The 20,127-nt window shown below is 44.8% G+C and overlaps 1 protein-coding gene across 1 annotated transcript; it reads right to left on the minus strand.

The window, feature by feature from the left end:
* Positions 1–18,063: 18,063 nt before the first annotated feature.
* LOC137561879 (olfactory receptor 5V1-like) lies at positions 18,064–19,068 on the minus strand. Its single transcript, XM_068273231.1, has one exon. The coding sequence runs from the start codon at positions 19,066–19,068 to the stop codon at positions 18,064–18,066; it is 1,005 nt and encodes a 334-aa protein (XP_068129332.1).
* Between the last annotated feature and the right edge of the window lie 1,059 nt (positions 19,069–20,127).

Here is a 20,127-nt window from a genome sequence, read left to right on the forward strand (position 1 = left end):
AATATTTGAACTTATCTGTCTTTGCCTTGCCCAAAATACTCACAAACAAGAGAGGTGTTTATGCTTGAAGATACCTAAAATAGACAAGGATGAGCCTAACTCTAATTTGTTTGTGAATGCTTGTGCTTAAAGAGGACCCAAACTCTTGAACAAGGGAGAGAAGAAAAATGCTGAGAAACCCACCCTGTGTCCATCCTATGTGTGTTTATAAAGAACAGCCTGTCTAATTCTCCCTTCTCAGCAAGTAATGAGTCAGTGTAATGTGAGATGTCTGCCAAATTCTGAGCTAATATGTAAACACAGGAGGTTAGCCCTTTCACTTCTCCCAGCAAAACAGGAAATAACTACAGTGCAGAATCTCTGTAGAAGCTCTGTAAGCTGTAACAAGAAAATGTTTTTCGGTACAGGTTTTTATGCTGTTGTTTTTGTTGCTTTTAGAGCAGAGAAGTTCTGAGTTCCGGTTGCACATTAAGCCATTATAGCATTAGAATTGCTGTGAGCTATAGCTGTCTTGTTCCTACGCAACCATACCCACATATATATATATATATATATATATATATATATATATATATATATATATATATATATATATATGTACGTCCATCGAGTTCAACCAGAGAACAAAGTACAACACCAGCCTGCACCCTCACATACCCCTGTTGATCCAGAGAAAAGCAAAAAACCCTTACAAGGCATGGTCCAGTTAGCCCCAAAAGAATAAAAATTCCTTCCCGACTCAACATGGCAATCAGATAAAATCCCTGGATCAACATCATTAGGCATTACCTAGTAATTGTAGCCATGGATGTCTTTCAACGCAAAGAAAGCATCTAAGCCCCCTTTAAATGCAGGTATAGAGTTTGCCATAATTAACTACTTCCTGTGGCAATGCATTCCACATCTTAATCACTCTTACTGTAAAGAACCCTTTCCTAAATAAATTACTAACACATTTTTCCTCCATGCGCAGATCATGTCCTCTAGTCCTTTGAGAAGACAAAAAAGCTCATCCGCCAAGCTTTTATATTGCCATGCCCTCTGATGTATTTATACATGTTAATTAGATCCCCTCTAAGGCGTCTTTTCTCTAGACTAAATAAACCCAGTTTATCTAACCTTTCTTGGTAAGTGAGACTTTCCATCCTATGTATCAATTTTGTTGCTCGTCTCTGCACCTGCTCTAAAACTGCAATATCTTTCCTGTAATGTGGTGCCCAGAACTGAATTCCATATTCCAGATGTGGCCTTACTAGAGAGTTAAACAGGGGCAATATTATCTCTGGGAACTACTTCAAGACTGTTGGAAGACCATTTCAGGTGACTACCTCTTGAAGCTCATCAAGAGAATGCCAAGAGTGTGCAAAGCAGTAATCAAAGCAAAAGGTGGCTACTTTGAAGAACCTAGAATATGACATATTTTCAGTTGTTTCACACTTTTTGGTTATGTACTATACTTCCACATGTGCTAATTCATAGTTTGGATGCCTTCAGTGTGAATCTACAATGTTCATAGTCATGAAAATAAAGAAAACTCTTTGAATGAGAAGGTGTGTCCAAACTTTTGGTCTGTACTGTGTATATATATATATATATATATTAGTATTTGGTTTGTTAATAAATCATGGGAGTTCACGGATTGATAGATTATGTTTGTGTTCCCTACGATTAAATTTTCAAAGCCTCAAATATGCAGCCAGTTAAAGTTTGATACAAAAATATCTACTTGTTACTGAATAGCACAGGTTAGCGTATGGACTAGATTAAAAAAGGAAAACTGGTGGTGTAATGCAAAATATTTCATTGCTACTAATATGCTTTATTTTAATGACATTCATTGTTTTAATCAAAGTCTGTGTTCAAAATTGTTGGGTGCATGTATTTTGTCAGTGCAAGGGACAAATGCTGTTTGTACCCTAAAATATAGACTAGAAATGCTACACCACTTTACTAAAGAACGTCAAAGTCTTTTCTGCCAAGTCTAGGAACAGGCTAAAATTCTGAATGAAAAATGGCGCAGAAGAAGAAGAAGTCCCATTTTCAAACCTGAAGATTTAGTCTGATTGGCAACCAGTAATATATACCCATATTGTCATTCCAAGAATCATTGTACCTTCCTACCAGAAATGTTACCCAAGTGGCTTATATGCTGGAGTTGTCAGATTCCCTTAACCCATTAGAGGTTTCAAATGATGTATCTTATTTGACATAAGTCCACTGCCTTTGACCTCAGCCAGTAGAACTAATTGTGTTGTAAATTATTGGACTGCACTGATGTCTCTCTGTTAGCAAAATTATATAGAAACTAAAAGCAGAACTCCACTGTTATTGTCTCACACTGCCCCCTAGGTACAACTGGTTTCAATACACATTACAGAAGTACTAATTAGCAGCAAGTCAATGTATCAAATAAGAAATAAAAAATGTGTTAAAATAAATTGGCCTGGAGCACCTGCATACCAAGTCGTAAAAATTGTGATGTGGAAGAAAGTAGATACGACCAGCCAAGAATGACCAAATGCAAGATCAGGGCAGAACCTGATGGATTCCATAAAAAATCATCATAAGAAACTAGCATCTAAGGGAATCCAGATGATGCTCTTGCAAGAAGAGCATTGTTAAATTAATTATTAACGACCACAGATGAATAATTTGTGTATTCTCATTTACCAAAGCCATGGCACATGGACACTAAGAGATGGGTGGAGTTTTCACATTCAGGTGAATTCACTCACAGTAGCATTTGCACATGTGCATACCTCATTGTGGCTGGGTGTTCCTGGAAAATCAAGGAGGGTACTTAACTTATCCTTTGACAGGTTCATCTTGCTGTCAATTCTGACCAGATCAGTGTGAAAGCAGCATTATCTCTCTGTCGTTGTAATTGCTCTGGACATAGCTTTCTATGATTCCAGTTTTTCTCCTGTTCCTGTTTACAGCTTTTGTCTGCCTACTGACCACACTCTGCCAACATCCTGCCATAAACTCGTAAACTCTGCTACAGTTAATAATACTATAATAATAATCCGAACATTTTTTATATCGCTTTTTTCCTGTCGTACTCAAAGCGCTCAAGAGACCACCCTGCAGGGTTAGGAAGTCGTGCCTTGAACTACTTACTGAATAGGTACTGACCATAGCCAGGATTCAAACCTTGGTCTCCCATGTCAAAGGTGATGTCCTTTTTTTTTCTCCATGAGATGCACTTTTCCACACCATTATGTTTCATTTTGTATGTTTTACACTATAAAGCAAAATAAATTCTGAATAACAAAACAAAAAAATAAAAAAACACATTTAAAAACATGATTATGTGATTGTATGAATGCATTTAAGCTGCCACTTAACTGATAATAGGCTTGATGATGACCTATGTGTATACATAAGGAACATTCTGATATAGCAAACATGAATATTTAGCTTTTGTAAATGAACCTTGATGTTTTTAGTTAGTTTGAGGTCCGTGGCTGTTCTGTGATGAAGGAGAGCACATACATTCAGCGAGATGGAAAGCAGGGTTTGCTGCAGGGCAGAATGTTCCTGTGTTCTGAGCATGCTTTAAAAGAAATAAGTCAATAAGGGATTAACTCCATTGAGAGGCATTTCAGCAGACCTGCCCTAGGAGAGCAGTTATATTTCAGCAGACCGGCCCTAGGAGAGCAGTTATATTTCAGCAGACCTGCCCTAGGAGAGCAGTTATATTTCAGCAGACCTGCCCTAGGAGAGCAGTTATATTTCACCAGACCTGCCCTAGGAGAGCAGTTATATTTCAGCAGACCTGCCCTAGGAGAGCAGTTATATTTCAGCAGACCTGCCCTAGGAGAGCAGTTATATTTCAGCAGACCTGCCCTAGGAGAGCAGTTATATTTCAGCAGACCTGCCCTAGGAGAGCAGCTATTTTTGTTAGCAATAGAATTCATTTTATGGTTACTGGAAACCTGAAATATGTCTGGCACCTAGGGTGGACATTTACAGTCAATTTTGTATGTTCTGTTCCACAAACTTAGGCAGCTTTCACACTCATCTCTGCAACTTCTGGCCACAATTTTCTGTGCATTTTCCTATTTGCAATTCTGAGGCTAGCATTTTTTTTTGGGCTCTAAATTTTATTGTGTGTGTGGATTTGTGAAAATTTTCCGAATGCAAATATTTACCAATGAAGATAATTTTGCATGAAAATATGTCTAATTAACTTCAAATGTACATGCATTTTTTTCTATTACTAATACAAAAATGTACATTTATTATGTAAAAATGTACATTTCCCAGAGACGGAAAAAAAACAAACAAACAAACAAACAAAAGTCAAATGTGATGCCATTTATTTGCATTAGATATCTGTTAAACACAAATTTGCAAAAAGGCATATCACAAACAAATCCTAAAACTGTGAAAAAAAAATGTTATCCCTAGCCTTTCCTGAGAATGTGACCATGTTACAGCAAAGTCCCTATTATCTGCAACTCAGGCAGCTAGAAATCTCAACTAACCCTCATGCCTGAGGGCACAACAGTGAGTTTATAAGGGGGGTTTACGGGGGGGGGAGGGGGGGGAGGGAGGCAGTTTGCATGCATTAATCTCCCCATCATTTAATTACCCTGCAATTTTTGTACCACAAGTGATCATCTCCATCATAGTGGACCTTGACAAATGTTGCTTAATCTCCCTAGCAGTAACCTCGAGTCAGCTCGGGGCTGGAAATCCACAGCTTAGAGTGGTAACCCTGAGCCTGACTCGTGGTGACCACCACTAGTTCTATGCAGAGCAATGGCATGCAGCAGGCATTTTCACTCACCTCCTCAGGGATCCAGACACCAGCAGTCATTTTTCAATCCTGTCCTCAGAGGCTCTGGGTCCCTCTGGTGAGATGGTAATTTGTTTTCATGATGATCTCACTATAGGGGTACAGAAACTCCCAGAGGACGGAGGGAGAACTGCAGCGCTGGACCGCAGGGGAGGTGAGTGAGCGCATGGGCTGCTACAGGCTCTCCAGCAGTATGATTATTTTGTGGTTTTAGGCAGGGGCGTAACTAGAAATCACTGCCCCCCCCCCCCTGCAAAAGTTTGGATGGGAACCCCTCCCGCCCTTGCTTTCTGCACAGGTAAACTGTGGCTTGATTGTGCTTTCTCCATGCAGATAAAAACAGACAGCGGTGAAACACTGGGAGCATTTTTTTTTACTATCAATTACATCAGCTTCTGTGATAAAACATGCATGTTTTCCCACATACAGACACACATGGGGCTCTATTCACTGAAGTGTGATAACTGCTATCACAACAGTTATCACACGAGCTGCCGTGCGCAAAGGTTTACACATGAACAACATTACTTTGCGTGATAAGCAGAGGTTCGCACACGATCACGTGCACTTTTCACGTGTGCACAAACCTTCGCTTATCACGCGAAGTAACACTGCTCGCACACAAGCCTTTGCACACGGCAGTTTGCGTGATAATTGCTGTGATAGCAGTTATCACACTTTAGTGAATCGAGCCCCTGGTGTGCAGAAAATGCATCCAGAAAACCGACAGACTGGCTCTACAGATTCCTCCAGCATCACTGCACTTGGGGAGGGGCAGAGAGGCTGGGGGCGGGGCTCTGCAGACTCCTCCAGCATCACTACAGTACACTGCACTTGGGGAGGGGTGGAGAGGCTGGGGGCGGGCTCTGCTGATTCCTCCAGCATCACTACAGTACACTGCACTTGGGGAGGGGCAGATAGGCTGGGGGCGGGGCTCTGCAGACTCCTCCAGCATCACTACAGTACACTGCACTTGGGGAGGGGTAGAGAGGCTGGGGGCGGGGCTCTGCAGATTCCTCCAGCATCACTACAGTACACTGCACTTGGGGAGGGGTGGAGAGGCTGGGGGCGGGGCTCTGCAGACTCCTCCAGCATCACTACAGTACACAGCACTTGGGGAGGGGTGGAGAGGCTGGGGGCGGGGCTCTGCAGACTCCTACAGCATCACTACAGTACACTGCACTTGGGGAGGGGTAGAGAGGCTGGGGGCGGGGCTCTGCAGACTCCTCCAGCATCACTACAGTACACTGCACTTGGGGAGGGGAGGAGAGGCTGGGGCTCTGCAGACTCCTCCAGCATCACTACAGTACACAGAACTTGGGGAGGGGAGGAGAGGCTGGGGCTCTGCAGACTCCTCCAGCATCACTACAGTACACTGCACTTGGGGAGGGGTGGAGAGGCTGGGGGCGGGGCTCTGCAGACTCCTACAGCATCACTACAGTACACTGCACTTGGGGAGGGGTAGAGAGGCTGGGGGCGGGGCTCTGCAGACTCCTCCAGCATCACTACAGTACACTGCACTTGGGGAGGGGTAGAGAGGCTGGGGACGGGGCTCTGCAGACTCCTCCAGCATCACTACAGTACACTGCACTTGGGGAGGGGTAGAGAGGATGGGGCAGGGCGCTATACACAAGACCCTGCTGCACACTAAATAGGAACTGTCTACAAATCACTGCCTGCAAAACTTTGTATGATTCCTTATAAGTGGCTGAACAGATGCAATCATTAGAACAATTATCAAGAGAGCAGAAAGTTTGTTCTCTCCATGCCCTTAGTTGTCAGTCTCTCAGGACAGGGAAAATCAACTTCTCCCCCCCCTTTCCCCACAGGACCCTTTGCAGCTTCTGGACCCCCTTGCAGCTGCATGCCTTGCAGGGTCTATTGTTATGCCCCTTGTTTTAGAGTTTAAAACATGCAAACAATATACACTGCTTTTAGACTCTAAACTCTGGAAATAATCGTACCACCCCCTGGGTTAAGGACTAACAATTATCAATGTTGTAATAGTCTCCTGTATGATCTAGCAACCAGTACAGTATTTTAATAAATTCATATTGGCCATGGATTTCTATAAAAACAGAAATGGCATTACATTTTTGAGTTATAAATGTTTCAGTTTGGCTCTACTGTATATGTAAATGCAGAATGCAGTGTGCTATTGGATAGTGTTTAAGGGTCCAACCTCTCTTTCTATAGTTCAGCTAAGCATTTAAAGGTACCCTCTAGCACCTCCCATTGGATTTGTTCTGTTTTATTTTTTTTATACAGGAATCTTGGTTTTGCAGATAGTGTTATTGGAACTTAAACCCCTTTACTATTATTTGCATTATAATATAGTTGGAATCTTTCAAAGCATTTTTCCCCCATCAGGGATGAGCAGAAACTACGCCAGTGCGAATTTACGCATCGTAGTTCACATCTACGTATCGTAGTTCGTAGGTGAAGTTCCAAAACTACGCTTACGAATTTACGCTTAGCGAAGTACTGTTACACATAGCTTACGCCCAGTATGCGTCGTTAACATGTGTATTGCGTAGTGAACTACGAATGCGTTACTCGCGTCTAATTTTCCGCGTACGATTGTATGCTTACAAATGTACGCATTGGAAGGGGAATGTACGCATAGAAGAGTTCCCGGTATAAGCAATTAAAGAGGAATTAATGCGTAAAATTTTCTGCATGCGTGCATAAGCATCAGCATACCACTTCGCACAACGCGTAATTGCGTATTTTAACGCGTAGTCTACGAAATGCATATGAAGCAAATATTTTATTTCAAAGCCGTAGGTTGGCGAAGCGTAATTGCATAAAACTATGCGTAGTTCCAGCGTAGCGAAGTTGGCTGACTACGACCATCCCTGTTCCCCATATTTATTTTCATATACACCTATTCCTTCCATGGAATTAGCCTGCTCCTCATTGGTCTGCCACTGATATATTTATTTATTTTAAACTTTGCTTTTTTGTTCAGTTTTTTTTTAGATAGTTATGCAGATTTTAAAATGCACTACCATAATAATCATGGTTCTCATGGCCTACCACAAATGGTAGAAAGGCAATAATGATGCTTTCAGAGAGTCAAAGAGGTTTTCTACTTATAGCATCACTGCTGGAAATTGAAATGAGCGCATTGAGGTTAGGAAAGTACAAGGGGCAAACCACATGCTAGACACCAATAGTTTTGGATGTGAGTCTGGCTTCAAGGGCAAAAGGAGATAACTAGAATATTTAGGAGCAATGCACTTTGGGAAACCACAGTTGCTTATTTAAAAAAAGACTCTGTAACAAAATTTTCAGCCTACTTTCTGCTATCCTATAAGTTCCTATACCTGTTCTAATGTGGTCTGAATCACTGCAGCCTTTTCTAGTTGCACTGTCTCTGTAATATATCTAATCTTCTTTTCTTTGTCAAGCTTTGTCAACCTAGGGAGGAATGGGCTGCCTCTGTTGTAATGAATACAAGTTATTCACGCCCCCTGTAGGCTCTGTGTGCTTTGTTTATTCTTCTTCACTGTTACGCTTGGTGGTATATTCTCCACAGTCAGCACATAATGCAGATCCTGACGTGAAGGAGACACACACGCAAGCACAAGGAACCAGGATATCCCCAGTGCAGTGGAGGAGAGGACTGACTCCCATAGGAGATGTGGTGCACAGAACAGGTGTAGATCTGAGCAACCACAAACAATACTTGACTATAATGGCTCAGCGCAAAAGTAGCGCTGAGCATAGCAATCAGAACTCAGGTAGACAGAATGAATGCTTGCTAAACTAGTCACTGCTTTAGTGACAGCAAGCGCTCATAACAGACTGAAATGAGGTAGCCAATTGCGGACGCAGCGATGGTGTACCTCACAAGGACAGGACAGAATAGTCAGGAAACAGCAGAGTGAAAGGCAGGCAAACACAATACATACAAATATACAATAGATATGATATTCCTAGCGTATTACAATTACAGCTATCAATGAAACTACAAACGACTGACTAACATAAGTTGATATCGGCGATGAACCGATATATAACATAAGCAAGGAACACTGGCTAGGAACTGAAGCATTACAGTAAACAGGACTCAGAAGGATTCACTACTTCTACGCAGAAGTGAGCGCAATCCATGCAAGGTAACAGGAACAGGACTGAACTAGCTAAGCACGGGTGATCACGATAAGCGCGACCTACCAAAACGTGCTAGTGCTGACTGACTGAACACAGGATATAAACAGTTCGAGTACGTATATATCAGCAGCACTGATATATTAACGTAACACGAATACAAGGAAAATAACAAACGTGCTAGTATGCGTATATATCGGCGATGAACCAATATATGATGCAAGACTAGCAAAGTAACAAATACTGATAAACAGGAACAGGACTAGAAGGACTCACTGACTCCTACGCAGGAGATCAGTGCAGTCCGCATGAATTTACACTTAAACTAGAAATGCGATCTGGGGCCAACGTAACAGCAAGACAGGCTGATGCTGAAACTATGATAGCCTGTGGAGTCCTGCAGGAAGCAGTTCTTTATACTGAGGTCATCCAATGGGAGCAGACATGCAGATTCCCACACAGGTGAATGATAATCAATCACAAGCTGACAGCAGGAAAGTGCAGACAAGCCTATGCAGCCTGCATGAAAAGCAATCAAAAACTGCTTGACTGTGTAACGATCGGTGAAGCACAGAGAGGATCTGATTACCAGTGATCTGCAGAATCAATGGGAATACAGATGTATACCAGATTATACGTGATCTGCAGTATCACTGATAATCCGATATACTAGCTAACCTCTGTTCACCTGAGTAGAGTGTAGTGTTTTGGTGTAACAGTAACACTTAGATGACAGGGCCTCAGTACAGTAAGGAGTACTGTACAGATTCCTTCCGCAAACCTGAGCTCTCCAAGGCGGGAGGAGTCAGGTTGCCAGCGGGAAGGATATACTGAAAGTAACCCTCTGGCGGAAGGGTCACTTAACAGAACGAGGAACCGCCTCTAACAGTAAGGTCGGTTCTCGAGGTCGGACAAGCCAGGTCGTACACACACGGACAGATAAAGTTCAAGATCAAGAGGCAAAGGCGGAGTCAAAGTGCAGGCAAGGTTCAGCAACGGGGTATCAGATATATCGGGGTACAAAATCAGGAGGCAGAAACAGAGTCAAGGAACGAGCCGGGGTTTGGCAACAGAGTATCAGAAATATCGAGGTACAGGATCAGAGTTCAGGAGGATAGTCAAAGCAGGCAAAAGTCATAACATATAATCACAATCAAACTAGTACTTTAGCTATCAACAGAATCTAGCTAAGTGTAGGATTACAGCTCCAGCTGGTCCCGGCACACTTGCGGATCTGACTACGGATCTGGGTGCTCCCACATATGTGATCGCACGCCAGACAAAGAGCAAGTGAACAACCAGCAGTATATATACTCTAGGACCTTTCCAGGACCTCCCTAATTGCTGGTCCAATGAGAGCAGTGGAATTTGTCAGCTGACCCAGCTGGTCAGCCGACACCCTTCTAACTGCTATTTAAACTCTGCCTCTGTGCTCGCGCGCGTGTAAGTCTGAATCCTGGTGGACTATCAGTCCCAGCCACACCAGTACTGTCATGCAATGTATCTAGTGCGGGGGCCGCCTCTGATGCAGATTCCGCCGTTACCAATGCGGATTCCGCCGCACTGCCTATGCGGCATGCGGTGTTTTTTCCGCGTTGTGACGCCATGCTGGACGCGGAAACAGCCGCCTCACCTCGAGAGACGGCGGCCTTTCCGCGTTTCCTTACAGTACCCCCCCCCCCGAGGAGTGGACTCCGGACAACTCCTACCAGGTTTCTCGGGGTGTAAGGCATGAAACTCCCTCACCAACTCATCCGCATGCATACGGTTCCCAGTTACCCATCGCCTCTCCTCGATGCCATACCCTTTCCAATGTACGAGGTACTGTACCGAGTTTTGTACCTTGCGAGAATCTAATATTTTTTCCACTTCATACTCAGGTTGGGCATCTACCAACACGGGAGGAGGAGGAGTGGGACCCACCTGGACTGCTGGTTTAAGAAGGGACACATGGAAGGACCTTACCCCCCGCATGCTGGTGGGAAGGTCGACGGTATACGTAACATTATTAATCTTTTTTACTACCGGAAATGGACCGACAAACCTGGGGCCCAATTTATCTGAGGGCTGTTTCAGGGCCAAATGACGTGTGGACACCCAAACCAAGTCTCCTGGCTGGAAGCTCCACTCTACTGAACGTTTCTTGTCAGCTTGACCCTTCTGAGTAAGAAACGCCTTTTGTAAACTATTTCTCACCGTACGCCAAATGTCCTTAAAAGACCTCTGCCAGGCCTCCAGAGCTGGAAACGGGGTGGAGGCCACTGGCAATGGTGAGAACTTGGACAATCTACCAGACACAACCTGGAATGGAGAGAATCCGGTGGAGGAGCTTTTCAAATTGTTTTGTGCGAACTCCGCGAAGGGCAGAAACTTGACCCAGTCGCTCTGCGTCTCCGCAACATAGCACCTCAAAAATTGCTCCAATGACTGGTTGATTCTCTCCGTCTGCCCATTGGTCTGTGGGTGGTAGCCCGATGAGAATGACAGCTCCATGCCCATTTGTTGGCAGAATGCCCTCCAGAATCTAGAAATGAACTGGACTCCCCGATCCGACACTATGTTTTCCGGAATGCCGTGCAGCCGGAACACATGTGTAATAAACAGGTCAGCCAACTCCTGGGCCGAGGGGAGTCCTTTCAAGGGCACGAAATGGGCCATTTTGCTGAAGCGGTCGACTACCACCCAAATGACCGACATACCTTCTGACTTAGGAAGTTCACCCACAAAATCCATGGACAAATGAGTCCATGGCTCACTCGGGGTGGGTAAAGGCTGCAAGGTACCCACAGGTGCCAGCCGGGAGGGTTTACTCTTGGCACAAATCGCACATTCCCTCACGTACTCCTTGCAATCTGCTGCCAAGGACGGCCACCAGGCGCATCTGGCTACCAGATCCTGTGTTCTAGATGCCCCAGGATGCCCAGCATTTTTATGTGCATGGAACATCTCTAGAACCTGGAGACGGAACGGTAGCGGAATGAACAGCACCCCTGCGGGCTTCCCTTCCGGGATGTCTTGTTGAAAGGGAATTAACGTCCCCTTCCAATCCTCCCAAGTCTCAGTTGCGGCTAGTACCAACCTCTGGGGAATAATAGTCTCTGGAATGGAGGGCTGTGCTGTCTCTGACTCGAAGCACCGGGATAAAGCATCCGCCTTGACATTTTTGCTACCTGGGGTGTACATAATAATGAAAGAGAACCTAGAGAAAAATAATGACCAACGAGCCTGACGAGGGCTCAACCTCTTAGCCCCCTCAATGTACTCTAGGTTCTTGTGGTCAGTGTAGACCGTGACCGTATGCTCCGCTCCCTCTAACCAATGTCGCCATTCCTCGAAAGCTAACTTAATGGCTAAAAGCTCTCTGTTGCCAATATCGTAGTTCCTTTCCGCAGGGGAGAACCTACGGGAGAAGTAAGCACAGGGGTGCATTCTACCCTGCAAGCCAGATCGCTGAGACAGCACAGCCCCCACCCCGACCTCCGAGGCATCCACCTCAACAATAAATGGAAAAGATGTATCTACATGTCTGAGGATGGGTGCAGAACAAAATAGGCCCTTCAGGCTGGCAAAAGCCTGTAACGCCTCAGGAGACCAGTGAGTGGTATCTGCCCCCTTTTTGGTGAGACTGGTAAGTGGCGAAATGACCGTAGAGTAACCCTTTATGAACCTCCTATAATAGTTGGCGAAGCCAAGAAACCGCTGAAGAGATTTCAAGCCTACCGGCTGAGGCCATTCCAGAACAGCGGAGACCTTGGCAGGATCCATAGACAGGCCTGTGGTGGATATTATGTACCCCAGAAAAGCGACAGATGTTACTTCGAAGATACACTTTTCTATTTTTGCATACAATAGGTTCTGCCTTAGCTTGTTCAAAACGAACCTCACATGGGTCCTATGTTCAGAGAGATTGTTGGAGAAAATAAGAATATCGTCTAGGTAGACTAGAACAAATCTCCCCAACACCTCTCTGAAGACCTCGTTGATGAGTTCTTGGAAAACGGCCGAGGCATTACATAACCCGAAGGGCATCACCAGGTACTCGTAATGCCCATCCGGTGTATTAAAGGCCGTTTTCCACTCATCGCCCTTTCTTATGTGTACCAGGTTGTACGCACCCCGTAAATCCAGCTTAGAAAAGATCTGGGCGCCCGTGATCTGAGTGAATAAATCGTCTATCAGGGGTAGCGGATAGCGATTCTTTACTGTAATTTTGTTGAGACCGCGGTAATCGATGCAAGGCCGCAGGCCTCCGTCTTTCTTTTTTACGAAAAAGAAGCCTGCCCCAGCAGGCGACCGGGACGGGCGAATGAAACCTTTGGCCAGATTCTCCCTGATGTACTCTTGCATAGCCACTTTTTCGGGTCCCGATAAATTGTACAAATGACCCCGGGGGGGTACACAACCAGAACGGAGATCAATGGGACAATCGAAAGGGCGATGTGGAGGTAATTTATCGGCTGCTTTGGGGCAGAATACATCCGAATATTCAGCATACTGGTCTGGTACACCTTCCACCTGAACTCTGGTTTGCCCCAATGTTAACTTCCCCAAACACTGCTGAAAACAATGGGGAGACCAGGAGGTTAACTGGCCCGTGGCCCAGTCTATTTGTGGTGAATGGATCTGCAACCACGGCATGCCTAGGATAATAGTGGAGGTTGACATGTGTAACACAAAAAATTGTAACTGTTCCCCATGCAATACTCCTATGGTGAGCTTCACCACCGGAGTCTGCGACAGAGCACGATTCCGTTGCAGAGGGGAATTGTCCACTGCTGTGACCTGAATGGGGGGTCTCACGGGAGTGAGCGGAAGACCCAACTCCTGAGCAAATTCGAAATTCATAAAATTAGCCGCTGAGCCAGAGTCAATAAAAGCTTCAGTGGATACAGATTTATCCTCCCATGTAACTGTACAAGGGAGAAGTAATTTTTTCTCTTTAAGGGGTGAAATTTGTGTGCCCAGGGTGTCACCCCCCACTACTCCTAGGCAAACTCGTTTCCCGACCTGTTAGGGCAGTTTCGCACCCTATGCCCTGCTGTTGCACAATATAGGCACAGCTGTTCTGTCATCCTCCGCCTTCGCTCCACCTGGGTCAATTTCGATCGACCAATCTGCATTGGTTCGGGTGGAGGCAAGGCCGGAGGGGATGAGACAGAGGGAGACGGTGTTACTAAGGGTGAAGCAGAAGGTGTCGCATAGGATGTCGCCCTTACACGGTGACTGCCTCGAATTTGCCTCTGATGGCGTAATCGACGGTCGACTCGGATGGCCGATGTGATGGCCTCATCGACTGTCCTGGGTTCGGGCAAAGTTAACATTAAATCGGAGACCTCCTCCAACAACCCAGACAAGAAGTAATCCATCAAGGCAAAATTATCAAATCTGGCAGTGACCGACCATCTGCGGAATTATGCCGCGTAATCCTCGACTGAGCCTCTACCTTGCCGCAAAAGTTTGAGCTTGCGCTCAGAGGTAGCCGCAAGGTCAGGGTCGTCGTATATTACGGCCATGGCCTTAAAAAATTCCTCCACCGAAGTTAGAGCAGTATCAGTGGGAGACAGATTGTATGCCCAGGTCTGGGAATCACCGGTTAACAAAGTTTTAATAAATATGACCCGTTGGGTCTCAGTCCCCGAGGATCGGGGTCTCAGCTCGAAGTATGACAACACTCTACTCCTAAAATTCCGGAAGTCAGAATTGTGGCCGGAAAATTTATCAGGTACTGGCATACGTATGTCAGCACTAGGAGAGGATCGCACTGAATCAACTGATGTCTGGAGGGTTTGCACAGAGCCTGATAGGACATAAATCATAGTCTTGTGGCTACCCAGCACTTGGTTGATGTTTTCCACCGAAGTGGCAAGTGCGCCCAGACGGTCAGTGTGTGCGTCCATTTGCATTTTTGGTCTGGCGTTCTGTAACGATCGGTGAAGCACAGAGAGGATCTGATTACCAGTGATCTGCAGAATCAATGGGAATACAGATGTATACCAGATTATACGTGATCTGCAGTATCACTGATAATCCGATATACTAGCTAACCTCTGTTCACCTGAGTAGAGTGTAGTGTTTTGGTGTAACAGTAACACTTAGAGGACAGGGCCTCAGTACAGTAAGGCGTACTGTACAGATTCCTTCCGCAAACCTGAGCTCTCCAAGGCGGGAGGAGTCAGGCTGCCAGCGGGAAGGATATACTGAAAGTAACCCTCTGGCGGAAGGGTCACTTAACAGAACGAGGAACCGCCTCTAACAGTAAGGTCGGTTCTAGAGGTCGGACAAGCCAGGTCGTACACACATGGACAGATAAAGTTCAAGATCAGGAGGCAAAGGCGGAGTCAAAGTGCAGGCAAGGTTCAGCAACGGGGTATCAGATATATCGGGGTACAAAATCAGGAGGCAGAAACAGAGTCAAGGAACGAGCCGGGGTTCGGCAACAGAGTATCAGAAATATCGAGGTACAGGATCAGAGTTCAGGAGGATAGTCAAAGCAGGCAAAAGTCATAACATATAATCACAATCAAACTAGTACTTTAGCTATCAACAGAATCTAGCTAAGTGTAGGATTACAGCTCCAGCTGGTCCCGGCACACTTGCGGATCTGACTACGGATCTGGGTGCTCCCACATATGTGATCGCACGCCAGACAAAGAGCAAGTGAACAACCAGCAGTATATATACTCTAGGACCTTTCCAGGACCTCCCTAATTGCTGGTCCAATGAGAGCAGTGGAATTTGTCAGCTGACCCAGCTGGTCAGCCGACACCCTTCTAACTGCTATTTAAACTCTGCCTCTGTGCTCGCGCACGTGTAAGTCTGAATCCTGGTGGACTATCAGTCCCAGCCACACCAGTACTGTCATGCAATGTATCTAGTGCGGGGGCCGCCTCTGATGCGGATTCCGCCGTTACCAATGCGGATTCCGCCGCACTGCCTATGCGGCATGCGGTGTTTTTTCCGCGTTGTGACGCCATGCTGGACGCGGAAACATCCGCCTCACCTCGAGAGACGGCGGCCTTTCCGCGTTTCCTTACAGGCTGCAGTCAAATTGCAGCCAGCAGTACATGCTGCTGAAGAGATCATAACACTCACTCTCTGCTCTCAGTTTCAGCGGGACTTTGATGCAGTTTGCTAGGCTGAGGGGGGGGGGAGGGAGCTGCCTGTCACATGCTGAGAAACTGTGAGAATTACTGACTGGAGTGCAGATAATTCACTATGTAATAAAAACGTGTAAAATATATATATACACACACACACACACACACACACACACACACACACACACACACACACACACACACACACACACACACACACACACACACACACACACACACACACACACACACACACACACACACACACACACATACATACATATACATACACACAGTGTGTGTGTGTGTGTGTGTGTGTGTGTGTGTGTGTGTGTGTGTGTGTGTGTGTGTGTGTGTGTGTATATACTGTATATATACACACACAAACATCACTTCCTGCTTAGCAACCATGTTTTTTGTTTGTAAACACTGCCTAAAACTGGCGATTAAAATCCAGGATTGTGGCGGGGAACAGCGGAGATGGCAAAGAGGGATCCGGGGGATCCCAGTGACTCGACTGGTATGTTTTTTATTGTACAAATCGGACGGTACAGATTCTCTTTAAAGTGTACCATAGATGAAAATAAAAAATGTCTTATACATACCTGGGACTTCCTCCAGCTCCACGCCCCATCCTCCGCTGCTTGCAGCACTGGTACCGGGTCCTGTAACCTCTTCCAGTCGCGGCCAGTCTGTGCAAAAGAGAATTGCACCCTCTACGTATCTCTCCGACAGCTGCTGGAGAGATACATAGAGAGTGCACTTCCTCTTGCGCAGACTGGCCACAACTGGAGGAAGTTACGGGTCCTGGTACCGGTGCTGCAGGCAGCGGAGGATAGGGGTGTGGGGCTGGAAGAACCCCAGGTATGTATAAAAGTTTTTTGTCTCTGGTTTCCTTTATGGCTGAATCACTGTATCTAAAAAAAAAACTTCTGTTTTTGAAGGCATATTACATTCAGCATTGCTTTTTTTGTAGACTGTTTCAGTCTCTTTTAGCCCCATATACTTTCCTAGTGTTACCATGAGCTATATAAGTATTTTTCAGACAGTTCATGGTGACTCAAAACCATTAGAAGAATATAAGGGGCTGAAAGAGGCCGAAAAGCCCTCTTGCTAAAAGAAAGATGCAACATATAATTCTGCCTTCTTAACCACTTGAGGACAGTAGGCTTACACTTTCCTAGTGACCAGGCTATTTTTCACTAATTAGGCCATTGCAGCTTTGAGGCCTCGCTGCAGGGCCATACAACTCAGCACACACGTGATCCCCCCCCCCCTTTTCTGCCCACCAACAGAGATTTCTGTTGGTGGGCTCTGATCTCTCATGGAGTGTTTGTTTTGTTTTTGGGAGATTTTTTTTACAAATATTTATTTTTCTTTATTTTTTAATAAATATTACAATTTTTTTTGTATTGTTGTATCCCTCCCTCCCCCCTCCAGCCAATCAACATCAGCCTATGAGAGCCGAGGATCCTGTGACACGGCTGTCCCAAGTACAGCACTGTCTTAGATAGCAGCGCTGTACAGAGTAAGTAGATGGTGGTTTCGCTATCTAACAGTTTCCTAGCGGTGATCACCCCTGGGAGACTGATAATGGAGCGGAGCTCCATCACTCAGGCGGAGATGTGCGGGCATCAGCACGCGTGATCTGCTGAAAAACCCCACCCCAACACTTGACCCCTATTGGTGTTAGGCGGTCCTGCGGCTGCTGCCGCATTCACGCTGATTGGTGTGATGCAGTTGTTAGGTAGTTAATACAGGAGGTATTTACAATAATACAGTTTTAAGTGAGAAAGTGTTGTTGCCCATGATGCATCACTCCCAATATGCAAATCCTCTCTTTTTGCCCTCGAAAGCCAGGTACACACCCGGGGCCGCTGGTGTATAGTGAGCCTGTAGCCAATACGTTATACAGAGCCACATCAATCCAACATATAAACAGCCTGTTTTGGATTTCTGGTCCTCATCAGTGCATGGCATGAATTGATATGACTCTATGGGATACGGCTTTTTAGTCCCCTCTATTTTCTTATTTTTCTCTCTTTTTTAATGTTCTCTTCCCACTTCAATGGTTTTCAGTCTCTCTGAAGAAGAATTGCTGATGTATTGCTTATAAAAAAATCTCCACTTTTTGCCTAAGGTAATAATAGCATCCCAGATATCTTTGTTTCTTAAACTGTAAACCAGAGGATTCAACATAGGAACTACAACAACATAGAGCATGGCCAGCACTTTGTCTTGCTCATTTGTCTCTAGAAACTTAGATTTCATGTATAAAAAGTAGCTTGGCCCGTAGAATAATATCACAGTTATAAGATGGGAGGTGCAACTGGAGAAGATCTTGTAGCGTCCATCGCTGGACTTGATCTTCAAGATAGTGGAGATGATAAAAACATATGAGACTATGGTGAGCACAAATGGTAGAAAGGCAATAATTGTACCTTCAAAAAGTATCAGAAGTTTCCTGCTCATAGTGTCACTACTGGACATTGAAATGAGCACATTGAGGTCACAGAAGAAATTGTTGATATCCCGAGAAAAGCAAAATAGTAATTCAGTAGTAAGTAATGTATGCAACAAAGAGTTCAGAGAAGCTGTCGCCCAGGACCAAATAACCAGAGAAATGCAGAGTCTGTTGTTCATTATGATAAAATATTGCAAAGGCTTACATATGGCTACATAACGATCATAAGCCATTGAAGTCAGGACAAAAATTTCACCACCAGAACACAACATAACAAAGAACATCTGGACCATGCAGTTCTGGAAGGAGATTGTATGATCTTCAGTTATTGTAATGAGAAGTAGTTTTGGGACACAGGCTGAAGTTGAGGCAATGTCCACAGCAGCAAGGTTGGATAAAAAGAAATACATTGGAGTGTGCAGTTTGGGAACCGCACAGACTAGGGTTATAATAGTGAGATTTCCAAGTATGGTTGCCAAATACATCAACAAAATACCAGTAAAGAGGGGAAAATGGGCTAGTTTAGGGGTAGAAAATGCCAAGATCTGGAATTCCTCGCCCATACTTTGATTTGGACATCCATGCATGCTGTCTACTTAGGTTAAAAAAATAAATTAAAGGATGTATATTTCATATAACGCTAGTGCTGACATTTCTTGTTAAAGTTTACAAAGACAACTGAGCCATACTAAATCGCACAGAGGCTTCAATATAATGTTTCTATCAGTTATTATTTTCATTATTACATAAGTGCTGGCAGCAACTTTGCAATAAACATAGTTATGTCACCAACTGTTCCTCAGAGGAACTCATGATATCATCTCTACCTACTGAGGTAAATCCTTAGGAAGTTCAATTAATTTATGTGTTCTAATTTGGGAAAGTACACTCACACTCCGGGAGATCATACAAACTGGTGGTTACATAGTTATTTGGGTTGAAAAAAGACATACAGTACATTATGTCCATCAAGTTCGATAAGAAAATAAGGTACAACTCCAGCCTCACATATCCCTGTTGATCCATAGGAAGGTTAAAAACCTTAGCACAACACCTTATTTAAAGGGACTCTGAGCACCTCTCATGGGTATGCCTTTACGATTCCAACCAGTACTGCGAAATACTTAAAGATGGATACCTTTCTGTAACTTGTGCTCTCCTCTTTCATTTGATGCCTGAATCACCATTCTACACCAAATAGTTTTTGTTTCAACTTAAAAATTCCGGCTGCCATCTTGTCTATGTTATCTGACTTCTCCGTTAGAGAAGTGCATCACTGAATGAAGCAGGAAGAGGAAGTGACACGCAGGGCCATTGCAAGAGGCTCCTCCAGAGGGGTCATAGCATGACTTTGTTGGAAGTCGTCTGGCTTAGAGGCATGCTCATGAGAGGTGCTCAGAGTCCCTTTAATATAACATCCATTGTATGGCATACGCTCATCATAGGAGTAATGCATATTTTATCTAGGTGATACAAGTTGCTTAGTCAAGGACTCAGGAACTGAAAGCGGTACGTAGTTGTAACGATGGGTGTCAACACGCAGAGAGAATCTGATTACTGGTAATCTGCAGAATCACCCGCAATGCAGATATACACCAGATTATGGATGATCTGCAGTATCACCAATAATCTGGGTATTTCTAACC

The sequence above is a fragment of the Hyperolius riggenbachi genome, chromosome 3, assembly GCF_040937935.1.
Source record: "Hyperolius riggenbachi isolate aHypRig1 chromosome 3, aHypRig1.pri, whole genome shotgun sequence".
NCBI lineage: Eukaryota > Metazoa > Chordata > Amphibia > Anura > Hyperoliidae > Hyperolius > Hyperolius riggenbachi.

Coding starts and splice junctions, on each gene's coding strand:
- LOC137561879 (XM_068273231.1), bottom strand. CDS start 19,068: ATGCATGGATGTCCAAATCAAAGTATGGGCGAGGAATTCCAGATCTTG.